This window comes from Oncorhynchus nerka, linkage group LG20 (genome assembly GCF_034236695.1).
Source record: "Oncorhynchus nerka isolate Pitt River linkage group LG20, Oner_Uvic_2.0, whole genome shotgun sequence".
Lineage (NCBI taxonomy): Eukaryota > Metazoa > Chordata > Actinopteri > Salmoniformes > Salmonidae > Oncorhynchus > Oncorhynchus nerka.
This window is the reverse complement of record NC_088415.1, coordinates 67,996,302-68,019,413: the sequence shown is the minus strand read 5'-3', so window position 1 is coordinate 68,019,413 and position 23,112 is coordinate 67,996,302. Positions and strand designations below refer to the sequence as shown.

Below are 23,112 nucleotides of genomic sequence, written 5' to 3'. Positions count from 1 at the left end.
CAGCGAACAAGTTTCTTGTTTTGTCCTGTTTATACCGGTGCTATTCATTTGGAAAATGTCCCCGCTTCGTCAATTATCAGCTAACATGATCTAAATCTGAAGTTGTCCGTCAGGCTAGAAAACGAGAGTGGAGTGGAGACGGCAACATTGTGCTTTGCTGGTCTCACTCACCCCATTCAAAGACAACCAGCTAACTCAGTAATCTGTGTGTCCCATAGCCTTTACGGTTATAATCTGCTGATCAACTGCGAACATATTTATGAACGTCTTCGTGTGTGCTCTATCCTGTCTGATTATACAGAAGTCCGACAAAACATACATGTAACCGACCATGTTTTTGACATGGGATAAAAGTAAAGACTCAGAGCTGCAAAATGGTATATCACACACTGAAGTTAAGGAGCAATGGGCAAGTCATTTGACTGTTGATAAACTTGTAGCCCCACCCTTGAATGTGTTGGTACACCTACTGGAGAGCTCTTCTCTGTCTACACCTGTTCAGCATCGTTCACGCCCTCTTAAAATTTAGCCCCACCCATCTCTTTAAGGGTTCACATGTGAGGCCATGTGGTAAACAATGAACCATAATCCAAACCCATTAGCTACATGCAGCAGCTACTCTTCCTGGGGTACCACATGATTATACTGTGTGTGTGTGTGTGTGTGTGTGTGTGTGTGTGTGTGTGTGTGTGTGTGTGTGTGTGTGTGTGTGTGTGTGTGTGTGTGTGTGTGTGTGTGTGTGTGTGTGTGTGTTGAAAGAGGAAGAGCACACCAGAGGGCTGCAGGTAGCCTAGCAGTTTACAGCGTTGGGCCAGTAACCGAAAGGTCACTGGTTTTAATCCCCAGAGCCGGCAAGGTGGGAAAATCTGCTGTTCTACCCTTAAGCAAGGCAGTTAACCCCCAACAACTGTCGATTAAGGCAGTCCCACGTACCTTTCTGATTCAGAGGGGTCGGGTTAAATACGGAAGATTCATTTTGGTTGAATAAATTCAGTTGTGCAACTGACTAGGTATTCCCTTCCCATGTTTCAATGGAATCTGTCTGCCCCAAGTCTCACTCATCACCCTTGTACCACACAGTTTACTTTGTGCAAGGGCCTCCCGAGTGGTGCAGTGGTCAAAGGCACTACAGACCCGGGTTCGATCCCAGGCTGTGTTACAGCCAGCCATGATCGGGAGACCTATGAGGCGGTGCACAATTGGCCCAGCGTGTCCGGGTTAGGGGAGTGTTTGGCCGGCCGGTATGTCCTTGTCCCATTGTGCTCTAGCAACTCCTGGTGGTGGGCTGGGTGCCGGCTTGGCAGGACACTCGCCCTGCGCCTCTCCCGAGTCCGTAAGGGAGTTGCAGCGATGGGACAAGACTGTAACTACCAATTGGATATTACAAAACATTTTACTTTTGCCAATTTGTCTGTCTCATCTGTTGAATTTGGATCTGCAAACTGTATGTACCTACATAGCTGCTCAAAGTGGTTGCGTGACATATTACTACATACTCTACATGGCCAAAAATATGTGGACACCTGCTCGTCGAACATCTCATCATGGGCATCATCCAAAATCATGGGCATTCACATGGAGTTGGTCCCCCCTTTGCTGCTATAACAGCCTCCACTCTTCTGGGAAGGCTTTCCACTATACGTGGGAACATTTCTGCAGGGATTTGCTTCCATTCAGCCTTAAAAGCATTAGTGAGGTCGGGCACTGGTGTTGGGCAATTAGGCCTGGCTCGCAGTTGCCGTTCCAATTCATCCCAAAGGTTTTCGGTGGGGTTGAGGTCAGGGCAGAGTGCAGGCCAGTCAAGTTCTTCCACACCGATCTCAACAAACCATTTCTGTATGGACCTCACTTTGTGCACAGGGGCATTGTCATGCTGAAACAGGAAAGGGCCTTCCCCAAACTGTTGCTACAAAGTTGGAAGCACAAAATCGTCTAGAATATCATTGTATGCTGTAGTGTTAAGATTTTCCTTCACTGCAACTATGGGGCCTAGCGCGAACCATGAAAAACAGCACCAGACCATTATTCGTCCTCCACCAAACTTTACAATTGGCACTATGCATTCGGGCAGGTAGTATTCTCCTGGTATCCGCCAAACCAAGATACTTCCGTTGGACTGCCAGATGGTGAAGCATGATTCATCACTCCAGAGAACACATTTCCACTGCTCCAGAGTCCAATGGCGGCGAGCTTTACACCACTCCAGCTGACGCTTGACATTGCGCATGGTGATCTTAGGCTTCTGTGCGCTGCTCGGCCATGGAAACCCATTTCATGAAGCTCCCGACGAACTTGTGATGACGTTGCTTCCAGTGGCAGTTTAGAACTGGGTAGTGGGTGTTGCAACCAAGGACTGTCGATTTTTATGCACTACGCGCTTCAGCACTCAGCGGTCTCATTCTGTGAGCTTGTGTGGCCTACCACGTCGCGGCTGAGCCGTTGTTGCTCCTAACTGTTTCCAATTCACAAGAAGAGCACTTACAGTTGACCGGGGCAGCTCTATCAGGGCAGAAATTTGACGAACTAACATGTTGGAAAGGTGGCATCCTATGACGGTGCCAAGTTGAAAGTCACTGAGCTCTTCAATACGTCCATTCTACAGCCAATGTTTGTCTATGGAGATTGCGTGGCTGTGTGCTCAATTTTATACACCTGTCAGCAACGGGAATACTAGTTTGAAGGGGTGTCCACATACTTTTGGCCATATAGTGCATATAGAGTATGGGCGGCGTTAGTAGACCAGCAAAGGCCCCTTCCCAGAAACTGTAGTATAAAGGCATTCAAAATGCAGCTTGTGCATCCACTTTGTGATGGCTACAGTGTGCAAGAAGCGGGTAGCCAAAAGCACGGCACCAGGGGGTGTGGACCGAGTTGTTACTCATCATTAGAAAGCACACCACTCCCTGGTGAAATTGAAAGGGCGCAAGAGAGGGTGTGTGGTGTGCATCCATAGTGGACGCAGGGCAAAGAGTGGGAGATGTATAGAAACCTCCTTTGGGTGCTCTACGTGTTCTGTGCCCCGGTGCAGGGCGGGGCCGTGCTTCCAGACATGACCTAGGCTAAATGCAAACACTAAAGTCACCGTGTGAAATGTTAATTTTGTCTTACAAATCTTAAGAAATGGTAATGGTGTACTTTTTAAAATTGTGCTTTGTATCTTCTCTCTGTGTGTGTCTGCATTCATTGAATTGCTGTCAAAGAAGGCTACTATTTCGACATTTTGTGTCAGGTCTGGCCTGTGCTAAATCTTATTGAGAGAGGTCATCCACATTATGAAATAGTCTCTAAATAGTTTATTTTCATTTTTAAAATGTTACAGAATGAAGAATCTTTGTCAATCCAATAGCCTACTTTGTGTTTGTGCATTTACATTTGTTCTCCGGATCTTTTCCGATCTAATACTTATTGCATTTACTGAATTGTTGTCTATAGTACTATTTCGTGCCACTTTGTAGGATGGGGGGGCGGTGACTCAAGAAATGCGATGGTATGTTGTAGGCTAAATTCAAACACTCAAGTGACATCGTGACATGAATTTGTCCCTACAAATCTCATCGGGAAATAACATTGTCTCTGAACAGTAGCTGTGTTTTCTATCTTCTCTCTGTCTATCTAATCCTTGTTGCATTCACTGAATTGTTGTCAATGTGGGCTACTATTTCTACATTTTGTGTCAGGCCTGGTCTGTAATAAATGTTATTGAAAGAGGTTATCTACATTTTGAAAGTCTCTGAATAGTTGTTTTTACATTGTTAAAGAAGTAAGAATCATTGTCAATCAAATAAGACTACTTTGTGTGGGTTTTGAAATACTCTTTGAATATTGTCCCCTGGCCACATTTTGATTTATTTTCAAAATATTTATAATAAATTATACTTGGGTGAGTAATTTGGTCAAATGTACTACAATTGAAATACTCTTGGTTTATTTGTTGTGTTGAGTGTTAATAGTTTTACACAATGGAAGACTAAATGAGTGTTATTCCTATTGACATGAATGTGGTGTCATATTAAAGAAGAGGTTGTGCTCTTTAGAACTAAGTTAACGTGTTATTGTCATTTGTTCTTTGTTTTTAAGCCATGTCAGTTTGTTTAAAATGTGTGAGAAATGTTTCTTAATCTTGAAAATTCTCAGTAATCTACAATACATCAGCAATCTAGAATTATATTGGGCTCTAAAGAGTTACGTTGTTGAGTGGATGTTCAAATAGTTTTCCAAATGTAGATAACTGTTGCACAATGTTGCCATATTGAATGCAGCCCAGAGCCCAACTTGTATGGAACTCCTGATCTTATACATTTCATAAGCCTCTGTCTAACCAGTCATGATCTAATGATCCGGAGATGTGGCTGCATTGGCCTCTAGCCCCCTCCTCCTCTTCCTCCACCTCACATTGCACGGTACATGGTGCTCCTGAAAGGACCTGCAGTGGAGATTAGTAATCATCCAGCCTGTGCATATTGATGGCCATGTTTGCATATTTACTAGCCTCAGAGCCCAGTCGCCTGAGGTGAGAAGCAAATTACATTTCTGCTGCTTACCCCTACTCCGACAACTCTCTCTCTCTCTCGCACTCCTTCGATCTCTCTCACTCACTTGTGTGGGAGGGTTCTTTTATTTTCTCCCACCTCCCTCACTCCTTTCTCTTAGCATGCTGATCAGTCATCTTGGGGTGAGCATCCTCCTCCTCCTAGCCTGCCCTGGTTGCATCCATGGCAGATAGCACTGTCTCATTTGGATACCATCATCACAGTGTAATCTTGTTGGAGAGAACAATCAGTTTACTTTGGAATGAGGCATTCTGTCGGTGGAGTACAGAGAGAGAGAGGATCTCACAGGGTTTAAGGGACGCAAACGGAAGCATGCTCTATGGAATAAGGTCCGGATGCTGATTGGGCAATCACCACCCACACAGGCGCCATGTGAGAGTAATGGATGGCCAATGGGAAACAGGAATAGTAATGCTATCGGATTCAAATCCAATCACACGTTAGGTTTTTGGTGTGTTGACACTATTTGTGGAAAAAAAAAACAGCCAACGATGTGGAGAAAGACAAGATGCCTCATGCTTTGACTAAGGGGCAAATGATGTCCTAATCCTCTCACTTTACAAGAACCCAGTGTCTCTGGGCTGACACTTCCTTTGAGCTATTTTTCTAAATGAGATGTTTTGTTGTTGTTGTGTACATCCAGTGAATACAGAATGAAGCTGATTTAAATGGCTGGATGTTATTGTGGCTGTAAAGGTTGGTCGTAGTGAAGACTGCAGGTGGTTGGTTCTTTGCTCACTTTAAAACAGTGACTGATTTAGCGCTGGGCTACAGTACCACAGGTGGCGAGTTACTATTCAATCAGGGGTTTTAATGCCTCAGTTTAGTGCAGAGTCACGGCCAAACCTGGCACACAGCGCAGCCCTCTGCAGAATTCTAACCAACCACAAGCCAGGTGGCTATCTGTTAGGAGAGTCTCCATCTCTGATCAAATTGATTGGCTGACTCCCCCCCAGCCAATCAATCAAGTGTGAAGGTGTGAGATGTATCGATTGGATGACCTTTACATTCACAGCAGTAAATAGACCCCCCCCCCCGCCGCCAATCCCCTCACACCCCAACCCACTACTCTGAAGCATAAGAGGACATCTCCAGATACCTGACACTATGGGTTAGGTACAAGGACACACACACACCGTGGTGTTTGTCCTGCCAAGGACAATCCAGCGGGTACCCTGAGAGACCCTGAAAAAGACCCATCTTGCACATAAAAATGAATTTATGAAACCACCACTTTCCAGCTTTAAAAAAATTATTATAAAAATACTGCAAATGTATTTTCTTAGAAAATATTTCTTGATGGGCGGTGAACTCCCCATCCTGGAGAAGGGGCGGGGTGGGGGGGCTGCTCTGGCCCTCACCGCCCCATCTCAGACACCATCCCACTGGCCTGGCCAACAACAACAACCCCTGGGAGGTGAGGTGGAGGAGTTGGAGGAGGTAGGGAAACACTGGGACTTTGATAGTGCCTGTATTGACAAACATGTCAGAGTAAAAGTTAAGTTTAGCCTTTTAGGTCATAATGATAATTGGTTATATAGACAAAGTGGACCTGATCCTAGATCAGCACACTGAGACATTACTTTATGAATCCAGGCCCAGAGTTCCTGAAGCTCAGTGGCCAGCAGGCCAGCAGGATGCCGTCACACAGCTGGCTCTGTTCCTTCCTGTGGGTCCAGCCCGGTCCACAGAATACAGCCCGCGGGGACACATAAACCTGTCGGACCAGTCACTCTTTCCACCGCCCCCCTCCCTTCCCTCCATACTTCCCTCCTTCCCACCGCATTGCTGGCCGGACAGTTTGGCAAAGCCGTATGTGTCTCAGGAAAAAGCCCTTTGGGGATCAATGTGCAGTACATTTCCACACAGACGTAGGCAAAAAAAATCCTGTGACCTTTTCATTAGTAAGCATGAACAGCTTGTAAGGTCTAAAAGCCAGTGCTAGGGCTCTTTTAGGACTAGGTGCCATGTTCTCTAAGCGCAGTGCCGTACAGCAAACTCCCCTGTTTCCAAAGCCCTCATTTGGTCCCATACGGATTCCAGACAGACGCACAGTATCTTAAGAAAGCACAGCAGCCCTGAAAAGCTCCTTGGCATTTGATATGCTAATACTGAGTGCTAATTACGCGCTGGGTGTGTTTGTTCATGTTTCACACGCCACGTGATTGTTTATTAATTCTAACCGGAGCAAGCTAGCGAGCGTTCATTTGCCACCGGCACGCCAGACACCTGTTAGGGTGGATTTTTGATCAAAGGAAATAGAATGACTGCAAAAAAAACGTGTTATCAGATGAAAAAAGAGATCATCTTGAGGTAATGTTAAGGTTTCTGGTCAGAGTTGTAAAGGACTGCATTTATTACCAAGGAACAACCACGTGTTTATATGAATTGATAAGGCTGTTATTGATACATTCAATTAACATATTTATTATTGAATAGCTATGCATAGTAGCTATGTCACCTCTATGGTTATAATACATATACCACATACACCTAAGTTCACACACATCTTGAATAAATGGAGTCTGTAGGTAGTGGAACAACTGAAAAATCGACCTTTCACAGAGCATTAAAAACAAACAAAATATAGCCCAGACACACAGTTCATAATGTTTCAAGATTCATTATTTGGCTTATTCCCACACTTGTGTAGTTGTGTTTCTCTATATAATTATTTGGTTTGAGCGAAACCAAAAAAATACAATAATTTGAATTCCTGGGGCACACAACCTCCTCACTCTCAAAACACGTCAACCAACCAGTACCTAGGCTCTTTAGGCACTGGGGCGGTCAACTGACTTGAGCATCCAGGAATTTAGACTTTATTTGTTTTTCACTCGTCGGAGAGTCGGTGCACGTAACCTGTCTGGCATTAATGATGTCGTTAATAAATCAGAGGCTAGATGCAGACGGTGGGTCATGCTCTGGATTTGCCTGGCAGGGCATGGTGCTTCTTGGTTCTCTGAGATAAGCTCCAGCGCGGGGGTCTTATCTGCCTCCTGCAGCCCTATCCAGCAGCACCGTGCGCTGGACACACAACCAGTCAACTCCATCACCCGGTAATTACCACCTCTGACGTTTCAACAAAGATGCCCTGCCTGCATACACCATGCTGCCTACCAGTGCTGTCTGTCCCTCTATCCTATCATACATTGCCCTGCTGGAAATACTGCCTGTCTGCTGTTCCCTCTCTCTCTAGCGTCTAGTCTTTTCACGGCAGCATCACCCCAACATGGAGGTTCATGTTTTGCAATAGTGTTTTATGTGAGGTCTGATGTCATTCTTGGTTCAGTCTCTAGACAGGGAACTCGGCGTTCTGGCTTCAATGTAGGTGGCAGGGTAAATCCTGTACCTACTTGGATCGTACTGTATGCCTATGTGTTGTGAGGGATAAAGTCATTTGTGTTAGGGTGTCTTTACCAGGGGCTTAAGTCATTTGTGTGTAACGCTCTCTCTCTCTCCGTCGGGGAGAAGGAGTCGGTCATCTCATGGCTTCAGCCTAGCAGCCAGAGTCAATCGGTGTTACAAAGCGAGGGAGCGTTTTCTTTTATTCAATTGTTTTCCACTTCCACGAGCGCGTGCCAAGAGGGAGGAAAGCGCCGGCTTAACACGCTCTGCAATTCAACATGGCCAGACGCAGTCCTATTAAGATTTAATGTGCCATTCTTCTGCCTGACTCAGAGGCTGAGCAGGAGAGTGAACAAAGAGGAAGCAGGGCCACAGAGAGAGAGAGAGAGAGAGAGAGAGAGAGAGAGAGAGAGAGAGAGAGAGAGAGAGAGAGAGAGAGAGAGAGAGAGAGAGAGAGAGAGAGAGAGAGCTTCACCATGACCGGGCCTTAGTCAAACGTCATCCTAGTGATGTGTCTGATAATGACAAACAGACCATAGATAAAAACAGGGCAAAACCACAACAGTGTTGCAAATACAAATACGTCATTTCACGGAATATACCTGATATTATATGGCTACTTACATGATATTATCTGCATCCTTCCCATTACATTAGCCTATCAACCGTGCTCCTCTATCGCCATCTGATTTCAAAGGAGGTCATGTGGATGAATGTTAAAGACACAGAACCCCTCGGGCTAAAAATGATGTTTAGTCTCCGGTGGAAAGTCCAAGCATGCAGGTGTGTGCATGTGTGTGTGTCTGTGTGTTTACTATGATTGGAGGTATGTGTGTCGGTGCGTGTAAGTGAGTGAGTTAGACAGAGAGAGGGTGAGAGCGGGGGTGGCAATAGATATAGATGGCAATAGATTGAGACATGATTATGAAGGAGGTACCGAAAAAGGGCAGAGGGAAGCAGAACTGCTGAGCTGGTCCAAGTTGGCTATCAGATAATTATGTCTGTCTCCTACACAGGCACAAACAAACAGACTCATCCATTATTATTTTGATTGTGTTTCTGCAGAAACTGCAGATCACGGCTGACAAAGACCAATGAATACTTTATATGGTGCATAATTTGTGCGGTGTGAAGCACAGGGGAGAGAGGAAGAGGGCGTCCTCAAGAGGGAATATGCTTTGAATTCCTAATGACACTCCTGTTAATGTTACTGGCTCCGTCGCACAGAGAGGAAACACAAGGGGCCGCTACACTGAGGAGTCAGATCAACTACTTCACACACACGCGCACACGCACGCACACACGCACGCACGCACGCACGTGCACACACACACACACACACAAACACACAGGGGAAAGACTCCAGCCTAATTCTGAGAGCTCACTCTACCATGAGGTCTCTTTTCAGTGGCTGTGTTGTGCCAAAAGTCGCTGCTATTCTCCCCTGACCGCCTCTCCCCCTTTCAAAGCCTTGTAATCACTGTGCCACCCTTTGTACTGGCAAGTCACAAGACGCCCAGGCAAAAACGCGCCGGAATTTCTGATGAACGGCAAAAAGCTCCGAGTTGGGCTAATCAGGGCTGCTCGTGTCACCTCTCTCTCTTTCTCAGTGTCTCAAAAGGCTTTTGAAGAAAATAAAGTATTTGCAGTTCATTGGCGCATTCTTCTTGGCAGCCGCAGAGCAGCTGTTGGATCAATACATGCCTTTTTTCTTAGTGGAAAAAAACCCAAGTTCAGCCAAACAGTTATTACAAAACACGGTCTGCCAGAGACTAGTTCATCATTGTTGTGGTTATTACAGGACATTTCCATGCCGCTGACCCAAAGACTTGATGTTAAATAACTATTATGTACTTCAAACCAACATGTTAGTGTACAAAGTCAGACAAGGCGAACATATTCAGTGTGACTTACTGTCATTTAAATCTGTATCTAAATGCTTAAAAACTGAGAGAACAGAAACAGCCCTCCTACTCCTACGTATGTTCCTACCAATTCCCATCAAATAGCTGCAGTATTGCCTGAATTGTCTGTCGGGTAGGAAATAATGCATCTCATTTTCTCAAAGTACATTAATATACTTTTCTCATAAATCAAACATTTATTTTATCGGATGTTGACTGCATCGCTAAATCTCCACAAGCAAGAGCAGAAAAAGTAAAGAATCGACATAATTTAAATCCATGTAAGGCCCAGTTCTCTTTTTATGATTGATTTGTTTATCTGAGGGAAGCAGAAGACATGCTCTTTTTGCTTTCACAGTGGCTGGCAGGAAAACAGAGAGAGAGACACTTATTAAAAAGGTCATCTCAAAGAGGGTTAAAATAGCAGACCACAGATCTCTCCTGAGGGTCGAGCTGTGCCCTTTTCTCTAGTGAAGGACACAAGAAAAGGTGTTGCACTAGGGAGCAGGCCAGTAATGAAAGAATGGCCACTATGATGACAGCACTGTGATATTCAAATGTCTCCAGCAGCAGTGTTCAGTAGGATAATACATTTTACAGTGCGAGGCAAGCCACTTTGAAATTGGCTATCTTTTGAATTAAAATCAGTGCTGATGCCATTGTCTTCATTTACGTAAAGACAGTAAAGGCTACTATAAGTCCTGAGTGTATATTTTCTTACATGCCATTACACTGTTATATTTGTGGAGAGACAAAGTGTGAGCGCGAGAGCTTTCCACAGGGCCGTGGGGTGAGACAGGGATGCAGCTTAAGTCCCACCCTCTTCAACAAATTGGCGAGGGAACTAGAACAGTCTGCAGTACCCAGCATCACCCTACCAGAATCTGAGGTCAAATGTCTACTGTTTGCTGATGATCTGGTGCTTTTGTTACCAACCAAGGAAGGCCTAGAGCAGCACCTAGATCTTATGCACAGATTCTCCCAGACCTGGGCCCTGACAGTAAATCTCAGCAAGACAAAAATAATGGTGTTCAAAAAAAGGTCCAGTCGCCAGGACCACAAATACAAATTCCATATCGACACCATTGCCCTAGAGCACACAAAAAAAACTATACATACCTCAGCCTAAACATCAGCATCACAGGTAATTCTGATTCAGAGGGGTTGGGTTAATGGCGGAAGACACATTTCAGTTGAATGCATTCAGTTGTACAACTGACTAGATATCCCCCTTTCACACTCCCTTTCCCTAACTTACACAAAGCTGTGAAAGAGCTGAGAGACAAGGCAAGAAGGGCAATCTATGCCATCAAAAGGAACATAAAATTTGACATACCAATTCGGATCTGGCTAAAAATACTTGAATCAGTTATAGAACCCATTGCCCTTTATGGTTGAGGTCTGGGGTCCACTCACTAACCAATAATTCACAAAATGGGACAAAAAACCCAAATTGAGACTCCAAATAATGCATGCAGAGCAGAATTAGGCCGATACCCGCTAATTATCAAAATCCAGACAAGAGCCGTTAAATTCTACAACCACCTAAAAGGAAGCGATTCCCAAACCTTCCATAACAAAGCCATCACCTACAGAGAGATGAACCTGGAGATGAGTCCCCTAAGCAAGCTGGTCCTGGGGCTCTGTTCACAAACACACACAGACCCCACAGAGCCCCAGCACAACAACGCAATTAGACCCAACCAATTCATGAGAAAACAAAAAGGTAATTACTTGATAAAGAATTATTGGAAAGAATTAACAAAAAAACAGATCAAACTAGAATGATATTTGGCCCTAAACAGAGAGTACACAGTGGCAGAATATCTGACCGCTGTGACTGACCCAAACTTAAGTAAAGCTTTGACTATGTACAGACTCAGTGAGCATAGCATTGCTCGGCCATCGTTGGCAGACATGGCTCTCAAGAGAAGACAGGCTATGTGCACAAAATGAGGTGGAAACTGAGCTGCACTTCCTAACCTCCTGCCAAATGTAAGACCATTTGAGAAACATATTTCCCTCAGATTACACAAATCCACAAATAATTTGAAAACAAACCCAATTTTGATCAACTCCCATATCTACTAAGTGAAATACCACAGTGTGCATCACAGCAGCAAGAGTTGTGACCTGTTGCCACAAGAAAAGGGCAACCAGTGAAGAACAAACAGTATTGTAAATACAACCCATATTTATGTTTATTTACTTTCCCTTTTTACACAATGTTACAACACTGTATATAGACATAATATGACATTTATTCTTTTAGTCTTTATTCTTTTGGAACTTCTGTGAGTGTAATGTTTACTGCTCATTTTTATTGTTTATTTAACTTTTGTTTATTATCTACTTCACTTACTTTGGCAATGTTAACATATGTTTCCCATGCCAATAAAGCCCTTGAATTGAAGTGAATTGAGAGAGAGAGAAAGAGAGGCCTACGGAATAAAAGGCCTCTCCTCTCTCTCCTTCCTCCTCCCCTGGGAAGCTTAAAGCCCTGACGGCAGGATGCTGATCCCAACACAGAAACCTGATCCGCAGCCATCCTGGAGCCTGGAGGGAGACCCCCCCCACCCCACCCCATCTACCCCCACACCCAGCCCCCCGGAGCCCCTGGAGCCCCTCCAGTCCTACCCCAGAGTTAGAGGGACGCTTTGGGGGAGCATTCCTCCAGCCCAGCCTCTCCAATCCTCTCCACTCTTGTGTCTCCAGAGAAGCATTATTCCAGCCCTGCCTTGCCTTCCACCCCAGCCTGTACTGGAACACTGGAAGTCTCCCTCCGGGGAAGCATTCCTGCAGCCCTGCCCAAGCCCAAGACACTGTCTCTGGGGACACATTCCTGCAGCACTCTCCCTCCTCTCCCAGACTCTCTCTCGCCTTCCTCCGCAGTCCAGCATTAGCACGATCGATAGCACCGATCACATCGGGGGTGCACGAGGCAATCCATACCCCCGTGCTCCCTTAGCGCACTGCAGTGGTCACGGCTTAAGTGCATAGAGAGGTGTTATACCTCGGCCAGACAGTGGGGAGACAATGGCAGCCATTGATCGGGGTGACATGTTACATCTCTCTCTCTCTTGTCTGTCGGGCGTGGTCTAGTAGATACTGTATGCTACAGCAGCAGGGTCTTTGGAGATTGTTTGTTCTTTCAACTGTGGATAGTGTTGGAAGGTTTAGTTACTAAGGGATAGTGGGACTGTGCGTTTGTAATGCGTATGTGCTTGCATGGGTATACACATCCCTGTGCATGCATTCTGAAATAGAGTATGGTAAATATTCACGAGACTAACTAAATAAGAACAACCCTTCCTAAACTTTCCACAAAATCCTACTAATTCTCAATATCAGGGTTGGTTCCAGTTAATGTGTTTCCTAAAAAATAAAACATGAAAATGTGATTGTAGAAGTGGAGGATTCAGCAGGTGCTGGTTGTTGATTAGAAAGTGGTTTTAATAAAGGATCCATCTGTGAGCTGAAAGTCGATGTAAAGCAGATTAATTGGTCATGGATGTCTACATAATGCCACATAGGAAATCTCTGAGAAGATTCCAGACTGAAAAAAACACAAACGCACGCACAGACGCGCACACACACACACACACACACACACACACACACACACACACACACACACACACACACACACACACACACACACACACACACACACACACACACACACACACACACAATATCCTGTAAGTTTCTTCTCTCTCTCTCTCTCTCTCTCTCTCTCTCTGTTTGAATAGTAATAGAGTGGTTGTGCACAATCACAATACCCTAATGCCAATTACATTCCTTTTGTTTGGCTTCCACAGGGGCTCTGAGCCAAACTCCAGCATTCAGCAATTAAGACTTATTTGTCTGTGAGATTGACATTAATAAAGGCCTTTACTTAATTATCGGAGAAATAATATACCCGAGTTGTTCATTGTGACCCTGTCAAGATAATGGATGACCCTGTCAAGATAATGGATGACCCTGTCTAATGAGTGAGAACATGTTTGGCTATTGTTTTGCTCAAAATGCTCTAAAAAAAACTCTCTAAAAAAACCTTTCAGTCCTTTAACGGTGCCAATAGAAATATACCTCCCGTTGTTGCCAATCAGAACATAATAGGAAAAAAGGTGAGCAATCAAACAAATGAAAAAGCTAGTATAATTGGCAATAAAGTTCGAAGTCAATGGTACAGCATGAGCTTCTTTCCTCCTCGACTAGTACTAAAATGACCATAGCGCAATGATTTCATGTGTATGCCAAATATAATGTGCTGGAATCAATATTGGTTTTATGGATTGGGGGGGCTGATGAGTTTACTTTTGAGGGGGGGGGGATAGTTTTTTCTGGTAATAAAGGCCTACTTCACAAATTTTGTGGGAATATATACAGTGGGGCAAAAAGGTATTTAGTCAGGCACCAATTGTGCAAGTTCTCCCACTTAAAAAGATGAGAGAGGCCTGTAATTTTCATCATAGGTACACTTCAACTATGACAGACAAAATAAGAAAAAAAAATCCAGAATATCACATTGTAGGATTTTTAATGTTTATTTGCAAATTATGGTGGAAAATAAGTATTTGACCAATAACAAAAGTTTATCTCAATACTTTGTTATATACCCTTTGTTGGCAATGACAGAGGTCAAACGTTTTCTGTAAGTCTTCACAAGGTTTTCACATACTGTTGCTGGTATTTTGGCCCATTCCTCCATGCAGATCTCCTCTAGAGCAGTGATGTTTTGGGGCTGTTGCTGGGCAACACAGACTTTCAACTCCCTCCAAAGATTTTCTATGGGGTTGAGATCTGGAGACTGGCTAGGCCACTCCAGGACCTTGAAATGCTTCTTACGAAGCCACTCCTTCGTTGCCCGGGCGGTGTGTTTGGGATCATTGTCATGCTGAAAGACCCAGCCACGTTTCATCTTCGATGCCCTTGCTGATGGTAGGCTTTGTTACTTTGGTCCCAGCTCTCTGCAGGTCATTCACTAGGTCCCCCCGTGCGCTTCTGGGATTTTTGCTCACCGTTGTTGTGATCATTTTGACCCCACGGGGTGAGATCTTGCGTGGAGCCCCAGATCGAGGGAGATTATCAGTGGTCTTGTATGTCTTCCATTTCCTAATAATTGCTCCCACAGTTGATTTATTCAAACCAAGCTGCTTACCTATTGCAGATTCAGTCTTCCCAGCCTGGTGCAGGTCTACAATTTTGTTTCTGGTGTCCTTTGACAGCTCTTTGGTCTTGGCCATAGTGGAGTTTGGAGTGTGACTGTTTGAGATTGTGGACAGGTGACATTTATACTGATAAGTTCAACCAGGTGCCATTAATACAGGTAACGAGTGGAGGACAGAGGAGCCTATTAAAAAAGAAGTTACAGGTCTGTGAGAGCCAGAAATCTTGCTTGTTTGTAGGTGACCAAATACTTATTTTCCACCATAATTTGCAAATAAATTCATTAAAAATCCTACAATGTGATTTTCTGGATTTTTTTTCTCTCATTTTGTCTGTCATAGTTGAAGTGCACCTATGATGAAAATTACAGGCCTCTCTCATCTTTTTAAGTGGGAGAACATGCACAATTGGTGGCTGACTAAATACTTTTTTGCCCCATTGTATATGTATATAGTTGAAGTCAAAGTTTACATACACCTCAGCCATATACATTTAAACACATTTTTCACAATTCCCTGTCTTAGGTCAGTTAGGATCACCACTTTATTTTAAGAATGTGAAATGTCAGAATAATAGCAGAAAGAATGACTTATTTCAGCATAAGCACATTCCCATTGGGTCAGAAGTTTACATACACTCAATTAGTATTTGGTAGCATTGCATTGCCTTTAAATTGTTTAACTTGGGTCAAATGTTTCAGGTAACCTTCCACAAGCACCCTACAATAAGTTGGGTGAATTTTGGCCCATTCCTCCTGACAGAGCTGGTGTAACTAAGTCAGGTTTGTAGGCCTCCTTGATCACACACACCTTTTCAGTTCTGCCTGCAAATTTTCTAGTGGATTGAGGTCAGGGTTTTGTGATGGCCACTCTAATACCTTGACTTTGTTGTCCTTAAGCCATTTTGCCACAACTTTGGAAGTATGCTTGGGGTCATTATCCATTTGGAAGTCCCATTTGCGACCAAGCTTTATCTTCCTGACTGATGTCTTGAGATGTTGTTTCTATATATCCACGTAATTTTCCTCCCTCATGATGCCATCTATTTTGTGAAGTGCACCAGTCCCACCTGCAGCAAAGCACAACCAAAACATGATGCTGCCACCCTCGTGCTTCACGGTTGGGATGGTGTTCTTCGGTTTGCAAGTCTCCTCCTGTTTCCTCCAAACATAACGATGGTCATTATGGCCAAACCAGAGGACATTTCTCCAAAAGGACAATCGTTTTCCCCATGTGCAGTTGCAAACCGTAGTCCTGCTTTCTTATGGCGGTTTTGGAGCTGAGGCTTCTTCCTTGCTGAGCAGCCTTTCATGTTATGTTGATATAGGACTCGTTTTACTGTGGATATAGATACTTTTGTACTTGTTTCCTCCAGCATCTTCAAAAGGTAATTTGCTGTTGTTCTGGGATTGATTTGCACTTTTTCACACCAAGGTATGTTCTTTTCTAGGAGACAGAACACATCTCCTTCCTAAGCGGTATGTCGGCTGCATGGTCCCATGGTGTTTATACTTGCGTACTATTGTTTGTACAGATGAACGTGGTACATTCAGGGGCTTGGAAAATGCTCCCAATGCTTGGCTGATTTCTTTTGATTTTCCCATGATGTCAAGCAAAGAGGCACTGAGTTTGAAGGTAGGCCTTGAAATACATCCACAGGTACACCTCCAATTGACTCAAATTATGTCAATTAGCCTATCAGAAGTTTCTAAAGCCATTACATCATTTTCTGGAATTTTCCAAGCTGTTTAAAGGCACAGTCCACTTAGTGTATGTAAACTCCTGACCCACTGGAATTGTGATTCAGGGAATTATAAGTGAAATAACAAATGTTTGTAAATAATTTCTTGTGTTTTGCACAAAGTAGATGTCCTAACCGACTTGCCAAAACTATAGTTTGTTTACATGAAATTTGTGGAGTGGTTTAAAAACAAGTTTTAATGACTCCAACCTCAGTGTATGTAGTGAAGATCCTCAACACTGGGACCCCACAAGAGTGCGTTCTCAGCCCTCTCCTGTACTCCCTGTTCAACCATGACTGCGTGGCCATGCACGATTGCAACTCAATCATCACGTTTACAGACAACACTACAGTGGTAGGCCTGATTACCAATAATGACGAGACTGCCTACAGGGAGGAGGTGAGGGCCCTCAGAGTGTGGTGTCAGGAAAATAGCCTCACACTCAACGTCAACAAAATAAAGTAGATTCAGGAACTTCAGGAAACAGCAGAGGGAGTACCCCCCCATCCACATCGATGGGACAGTAGTGGAGAAGGTGGAAAGTTTTAAGTTCCTTGGCGTACACATCACGGACAAACTGAAATGGTCCACCCACAGACAGTGTGGTGAAGAAGGCGCAACAGCACCTTTTCAACCTCAGGAGGCTGAAGAAATGTGGCTTGTCATTTAAATCACTCACAAACTTTTACAGAGCATCCTGTCGGACTGTATCACCGCGTGGTATGGCAGTTGCACCGCCCTCAAGGCTCTCCAGAGGGTAGTGCGGTCTGCACAACGCATCACTGGGGTCAAACTATCTGCCCTCCAGGACACCTACACCACCCAATGTCACAGGAAGGCCAAAAAGATAATCAAGGACAACAACCACCCGAGCCAGTGCCTGTTCACCCCACTATCATCCAGAAGGCGAGGTCAGTACAGGTGCATCAAAGCTGGGCCCAAGAGACTGAAAAACAGCTTCTATCTCAAGGCCATCAGACTGTTAAACAGCCATCACTAACAGAGAGGCTGCTGCCAACATACAGACTCAAATCTCTGGCCACTTTAATAAATGGACTTAATAAAGGTACCACTAGTCACTTTAAATATTGTCACTTTAATAATGTGTACATATCCTCCACTACTCATCTCATATGTATATACTGTATTCTATTTCTATACCATCTACTGCATCTTGCCTATGCCGCTCGGCCATCGCTCATCCATATATTTATATGTACATATTCTTATTCATCCCTTTACATTTGTGTGTATCTATGTGTATAAGGTAGTTGTTGTGAATTTGTTCGATTAATTGTAAGATATTACTGCATAGTCGGAATTAGAAGCACAAGTATTTTGCTACACTCGCATTGACATCTGCTAACCATGTGTATGTGAGCAATAACATTTGATTTGATTTGAAACCACTACTAAAGGACACCAATAATAAGAAGAGACTTGCTTGGGCCAAGAAACTCGAGCAATGGACACTAGACTGATGGAAATCTGCCCTTTGGTCTGATGAGTCCAAATTTCTAGATTTGTATTTCCATCTGCCGTGTCTTTGTGAGATGCGGAGTAGGTGAATGGATGATCTCCGCATGTGTACTTCCCATGGTGAAGCATGGAGGAAGAGGTGTGATGGTGTGGGGTGCTTTGCTGATGACACTGTCTGTGATTTATTTAGAATTCAAGGCAAACTTAACCAGCATTGCTACCACAACATTCTGCAGCGATACACCATCCCATCTGGTTTGCGCTTAGTGGGACTATCAATTATTCTTCAACAGGACAATGACCCAACACACCTCCAGGCTGTGTAAGGGCCGTTTTTACCAAGAAGTAGAGTGATGGAGTGGTGCATCAGATGACCTGACCTCCACAATCCAGCGACCTCAACCCAATTGAGATGGTTTGGGATGAGTTGGACCGCAGAGTGGAGGAAAAGCAGCCAACAAGTGCTCAGCATATGTGGGAATTCCTTCAAGACTGTTTGAAAAGCATTCCAGGTGAAGCTGGTTGAGAGAATGCTAACAGTGTGCAAAGCTGTCATCAAGGCAAAGGGTGACTACTTTATTTTAAATTTTATTTATCCGTTATTTTACCAGGTAAGTTGACTGAGAACACGTTCTCATTTGCAGCAACAACCTGGGGAATAGTTACAGGGAGAGGAGGGGGATGAATGAGCCAATTGTAAACTGGGGATTATTAGGTGACCGTGATGGTATGAGGGCCAGATTGGGAATTTAGCCAGGACACCGGGGTTAACACCCTTACGATAAGTGCCATGGGATCTTTAATGACCTCAGAGAGTCAGGACACCCGTTTAATGTCCCACCTGAAAGACGGCACCCTACACAGGGCAGTGTCCCCAATCACATATTGTTTAGACCAGAGGAAAGAGTGCCTCCTACTGGCCCTCCAACACCACTTCCAGCAGCATCTGGTCTCCTATCCAGGAACTGACCAGGACCAACCCTGCTTAGATTCAGAAGCAAGCCAGCAGTGGTATGCAGGGTGGTATGCTGCTGACTCAACTTGAACTTCTCTAGGGTAGGGGGCAGCATTGGGAATTTTGCATGAAAAGCGTGCCCAAATTAAACTGCCTGCTACTCAGCCATGAAAGCTAGAATATGCTTATAATTAGTATATTTGGATAGAAAACTGTTTGAATGATGTCTGTGAGTATAACAGAACTCATATGGCAGGCAAAAACCTGAGAAAAAATTCAACCAGGAAGTGGGAAATCTTAGGTTTGTAGTTTTTCAACTCATTGCCTATCGAATATACAGTGTCTATGGGGTCAAATTGCACTTCCTAAGGCTTCCACTAGATTTCAACAGTGTTTAGAAACTTGTTTGAGGCTTCTACTGTGAAGTGGGGGCGAATGAGAGGGGATTGAGTCAGACGTCTGCCAGAGAGGCATGAGTTGACCACACGTGTTCACGTGAGAGTTAGGTTGCGTTTCATTGCAATTCTACAGACAAAGGAATTCTCCAGTTGGAACAGTATTGAAGATTTATGTTAAAAACATCCTAAAATTTGATTCTATACATCGTTTGACATGTTTCTACGGACTGTAATGGAACTTTTTGCATTTTCGTCTGTACCTAGTGATCGTGCCTCATGAATTTTGATTACTGGGCTAAACGAGCGAACAAAAAGGAGGTATTTGGAAATAAATTATGGACATTATCGAACAAAACAAACATTTATTGTGGAACTGGAATTCCTGGGAGAGCATTCTGATGAAGATCATCAAAGGTAAGTGAATGTATACGTTTATAATGCTATTTCTGACTTCTGTTGACTACACAACATAGCGCATATCTGTTTGGGTTGTTTTGGTCTCTGAGCGCTGTACTCAGATTATTGCATGGTGTGCTTTTTCCGTAAAGTTTTTTTGAAATCTGACACAGTGGTTGCATTAAGGAGAAGTGGATCTAAAATACCATGCATAACAGTTGTATTTTTTAGCAAAGTTTATTGAGTTTATGTTTATGAGTATTTCTGTAAATTGATGTGGCTCTCTGCAAAATCACCGGATGTTTTGGAACTACTGAACAAAACGCACCAATGTAAACTCAGATTTTTGGATATAAATATGAACTTTACCAAACAAAACATACGTGTATGGTGTAACATGAAGTCCTATGAGTGTCATATGATGAAGATCATCAAAGGTTAGTGATTAATTTGATCTCTATTTCTGCTTTTTGTGACTCCTCTCTTTGGCTGGTAAAATGGTTGTGTTTTTCTGTGACTTGGCTCTGACCTAACATAATCGTTTGGTGTGATTTCGTCATAAAGCCTTTTTGAAATCGGACCCTGTAGCTGGATTTACAACAGGTGTATCTTAAAATGGTGTAAAATACTTGTATGTTTGAGGAATTTTAATTATGGGATTTCTGTTGTTTTGAATTTGGCGCCCTGCAGTTTCACTGGCTGTTGACGAGGTGGGACGCTAGTGTACAAACCCTTGAATGAGTAGGCGTGTCCAAACTTTTGACTGGTACTGTACATATATGTACATATATCCACCCACAACGGTGTGAGCGGGTGAGGGAGCATGCAGAGACACAGACAAAAACAACTCCATTCAGTGATACAGGCTTCCAGTCAATAGAAAATATTTGTAACACTGATGTGGGATATCTTTCTGGTTGTTTGGAAATCTGAGACCACTCTGAAGCAGTCCTACCCTATAATTTGTGGTCGGCTGGTTGAGGGTTGCAAAATATGAAATGAAACTATGTCTGAGTATAAACGGAGGAGAGTCTGTACTGCTGTCTGATTGGGTAATACTTCATATATCCCCCCTCTCCCAATTACATGTTATACTCCTAAAATAAAGGAAGTCTAAATCTTCACAGACTGTTCTTCTCAACATGGGACAGGACGGGACAGGACGGGGATAAAGGAGGGCACCAACTCCATGAGAATCACATGGAGGAAACCTTCAGCAGCTCACATCATTAGTTCTCTGAGCCACCTTGTCAGAGTATTTATAGCAGTGCTCTTTTCATCCATCACATGTTCAATGACCGTCTGCCAATGGCACCCTTCCTTCTCTCTTCTCCCTCTCAGGGTCCCAGTAGAAATGGAGGATTCCTCCACAGTAACAGGAGGGACCTCACTACCGTAGGGACCCACTTACAGAGGAGGTCTGGTTACTCGTGAGGACTCAATGACATTGGCATTGACTACTGGAGAATCTGACTGCTGTGGATTGGTGGAGTGTAGTGTGGTGCCTAAATACTAAAGGGGGATTTTCTGTGTGTGTGATTGGTAATTATGGTGGTGATGAATAAAGATATGGGTTGTTGTCCCCTCTCCTCTCCTCTCCATTTGTGTAGTGTGTCGTATTGGACATCCACCAATTTCATGGCATGCACAATTCATCGAAGGTAGACTAGTACTAAAGTCCCTTATGTGTGGTGTGTGTTGCACCCAGCACACTGTGTATGCCGGTATTCTCCAGTGGGAAGACTGGAATGGGAGAGGTAGAGCTGAAGAGTAGAGGGAATGGAGGAGGGCTCGGTGGGCTGAGCGTTGTTTACCTGTCAGCTGGCATTGATTAATCTTGTGTTCGGTGAGATCGCTCAGCGACTCGAACACCTGCCGGCAGCTGTCGCAGCTGTGCAGCGCGGCCTCCTCGTCGTCGTCCTCCCCCTCCTTGCCTTCCTCTGGAGAGAGAAGCCTCTTCCTCAAATGCCTAGACCCGGCCTCAGCCTCACCATCCTCCAATTCCCTCTCGAGAGAACACTCTGGATCTGTTGGGAGTCACAGGAAATGACACGACACAACACAGTTAGGTGAGTGACCCGAAGTGAAGAGGCGACCTCTGGGTGAGAAAAACTCTGCTTTTAATAAAACAATAATAAAATGTGTAATAACGATACAGGTTACATTTGGACGACTGTAACTCAAGCACTCACGCCGTAACATTGAGTGAGGACACACTGAAACGGACACACACACACAGCACCCACCACGCAAACACACACACACACACACAAAATGCACACACAAACACACTCCTATGTTATTAAAAATGGTCTTACGATTTGTTTGCCCTCCTTCAACCAGGTAAAAGTACAGTATATGAAACTAGACTGATGGGAATATTTGTTGTTAATAAATTCAGGATTGCAGGTCTTGCCTGCTCTTCAAAATATGAGACTTCCACATGAGAATGCTGAATTACATCACTCTGGCTGTGTCAAAGGAGACTGGAAACTAGCCATATAATCTAGACATCCAACCTGGAACTACAGGCAAATAAAGAGAGCCAGAGAAAGAGGATGTGCGTGGGTGAGTGAGAGAGAGAGATGGAGAGAGAGAGAGAGAGGAAGAGTATGTGAGTGGGTGAGTGAGAAAGATGGAGAGAGAGAGAGAGCAAGAGGAAGAGTATGTGAGTGAGAGAGAGATGGGGAGAGAGAGAGAGAGAAAGAAAGAGAGAGAGAGAGAGAGAGAGAGAGAGAGAGAGAGAGAGAGAGAGAGAGGAAGAGTACGTGAGTGGTTGAGTGAGAGAGATGGAGAGAGAGAGAGAGAGAGAGAGAGAGCGAGAGAGAGGAAGAGTACGTGAGTGGTTGAGTGAGAGAGGGAGAGAGCAATATGCAGGGCTGAGATTGGTGTGTGTTACCCCGTCGTCACGACACACTTCTCTGCATTATTCAACTCTGCTCGCAGGCAGCCGCGTGTCGCACTCATCAATATATTCTTCAATCCATCTGCACTTTTGGCACCTGTTGGCTTTGTCCTGTAGCAGTGCTAGTGGTGGGCTGACTACCGTGAACCAGGACTACCATTCTACGAACCAGGAAACTATAAACACCCAGGGAGACAGACAGACAGCACCAATATCCAGGTGACACTACAACACTATTACAACACAACAAATTCTGCATCGCTT

General features: G+C 44.2%; 1 protein-coding gene across 5 annotated transcripts in view; it reads right to left on the bottom strand.

Moving 5' to 3' along the window:
- LOC115103005 (zinc finger protein 521-like) overlaps positions 1-23,112 on the bottom strand; it is a 180,927-nt gene that overhangs the window by 136,513 nt on the left and 21,302 nt on the right. For all 5 annotated transcript variants that reach the window (XM_029623545.2, XM_029623546.2, XM_029623542.2 and 2 more), the window contains exon 3: positions 21,758-21,970. Coding sequence is in view for 3 of the 5 variants with exons in the window: in XM_029623542.2 (XP_029479402.2) it covers positions 21,758-21,970 (213 nt within the window). In the remaining 2 variants the exon portion in view is untranslated. The remainder of the gene's footprint in view (positions 1-21,757; positions 21,971-23,112) is intronic.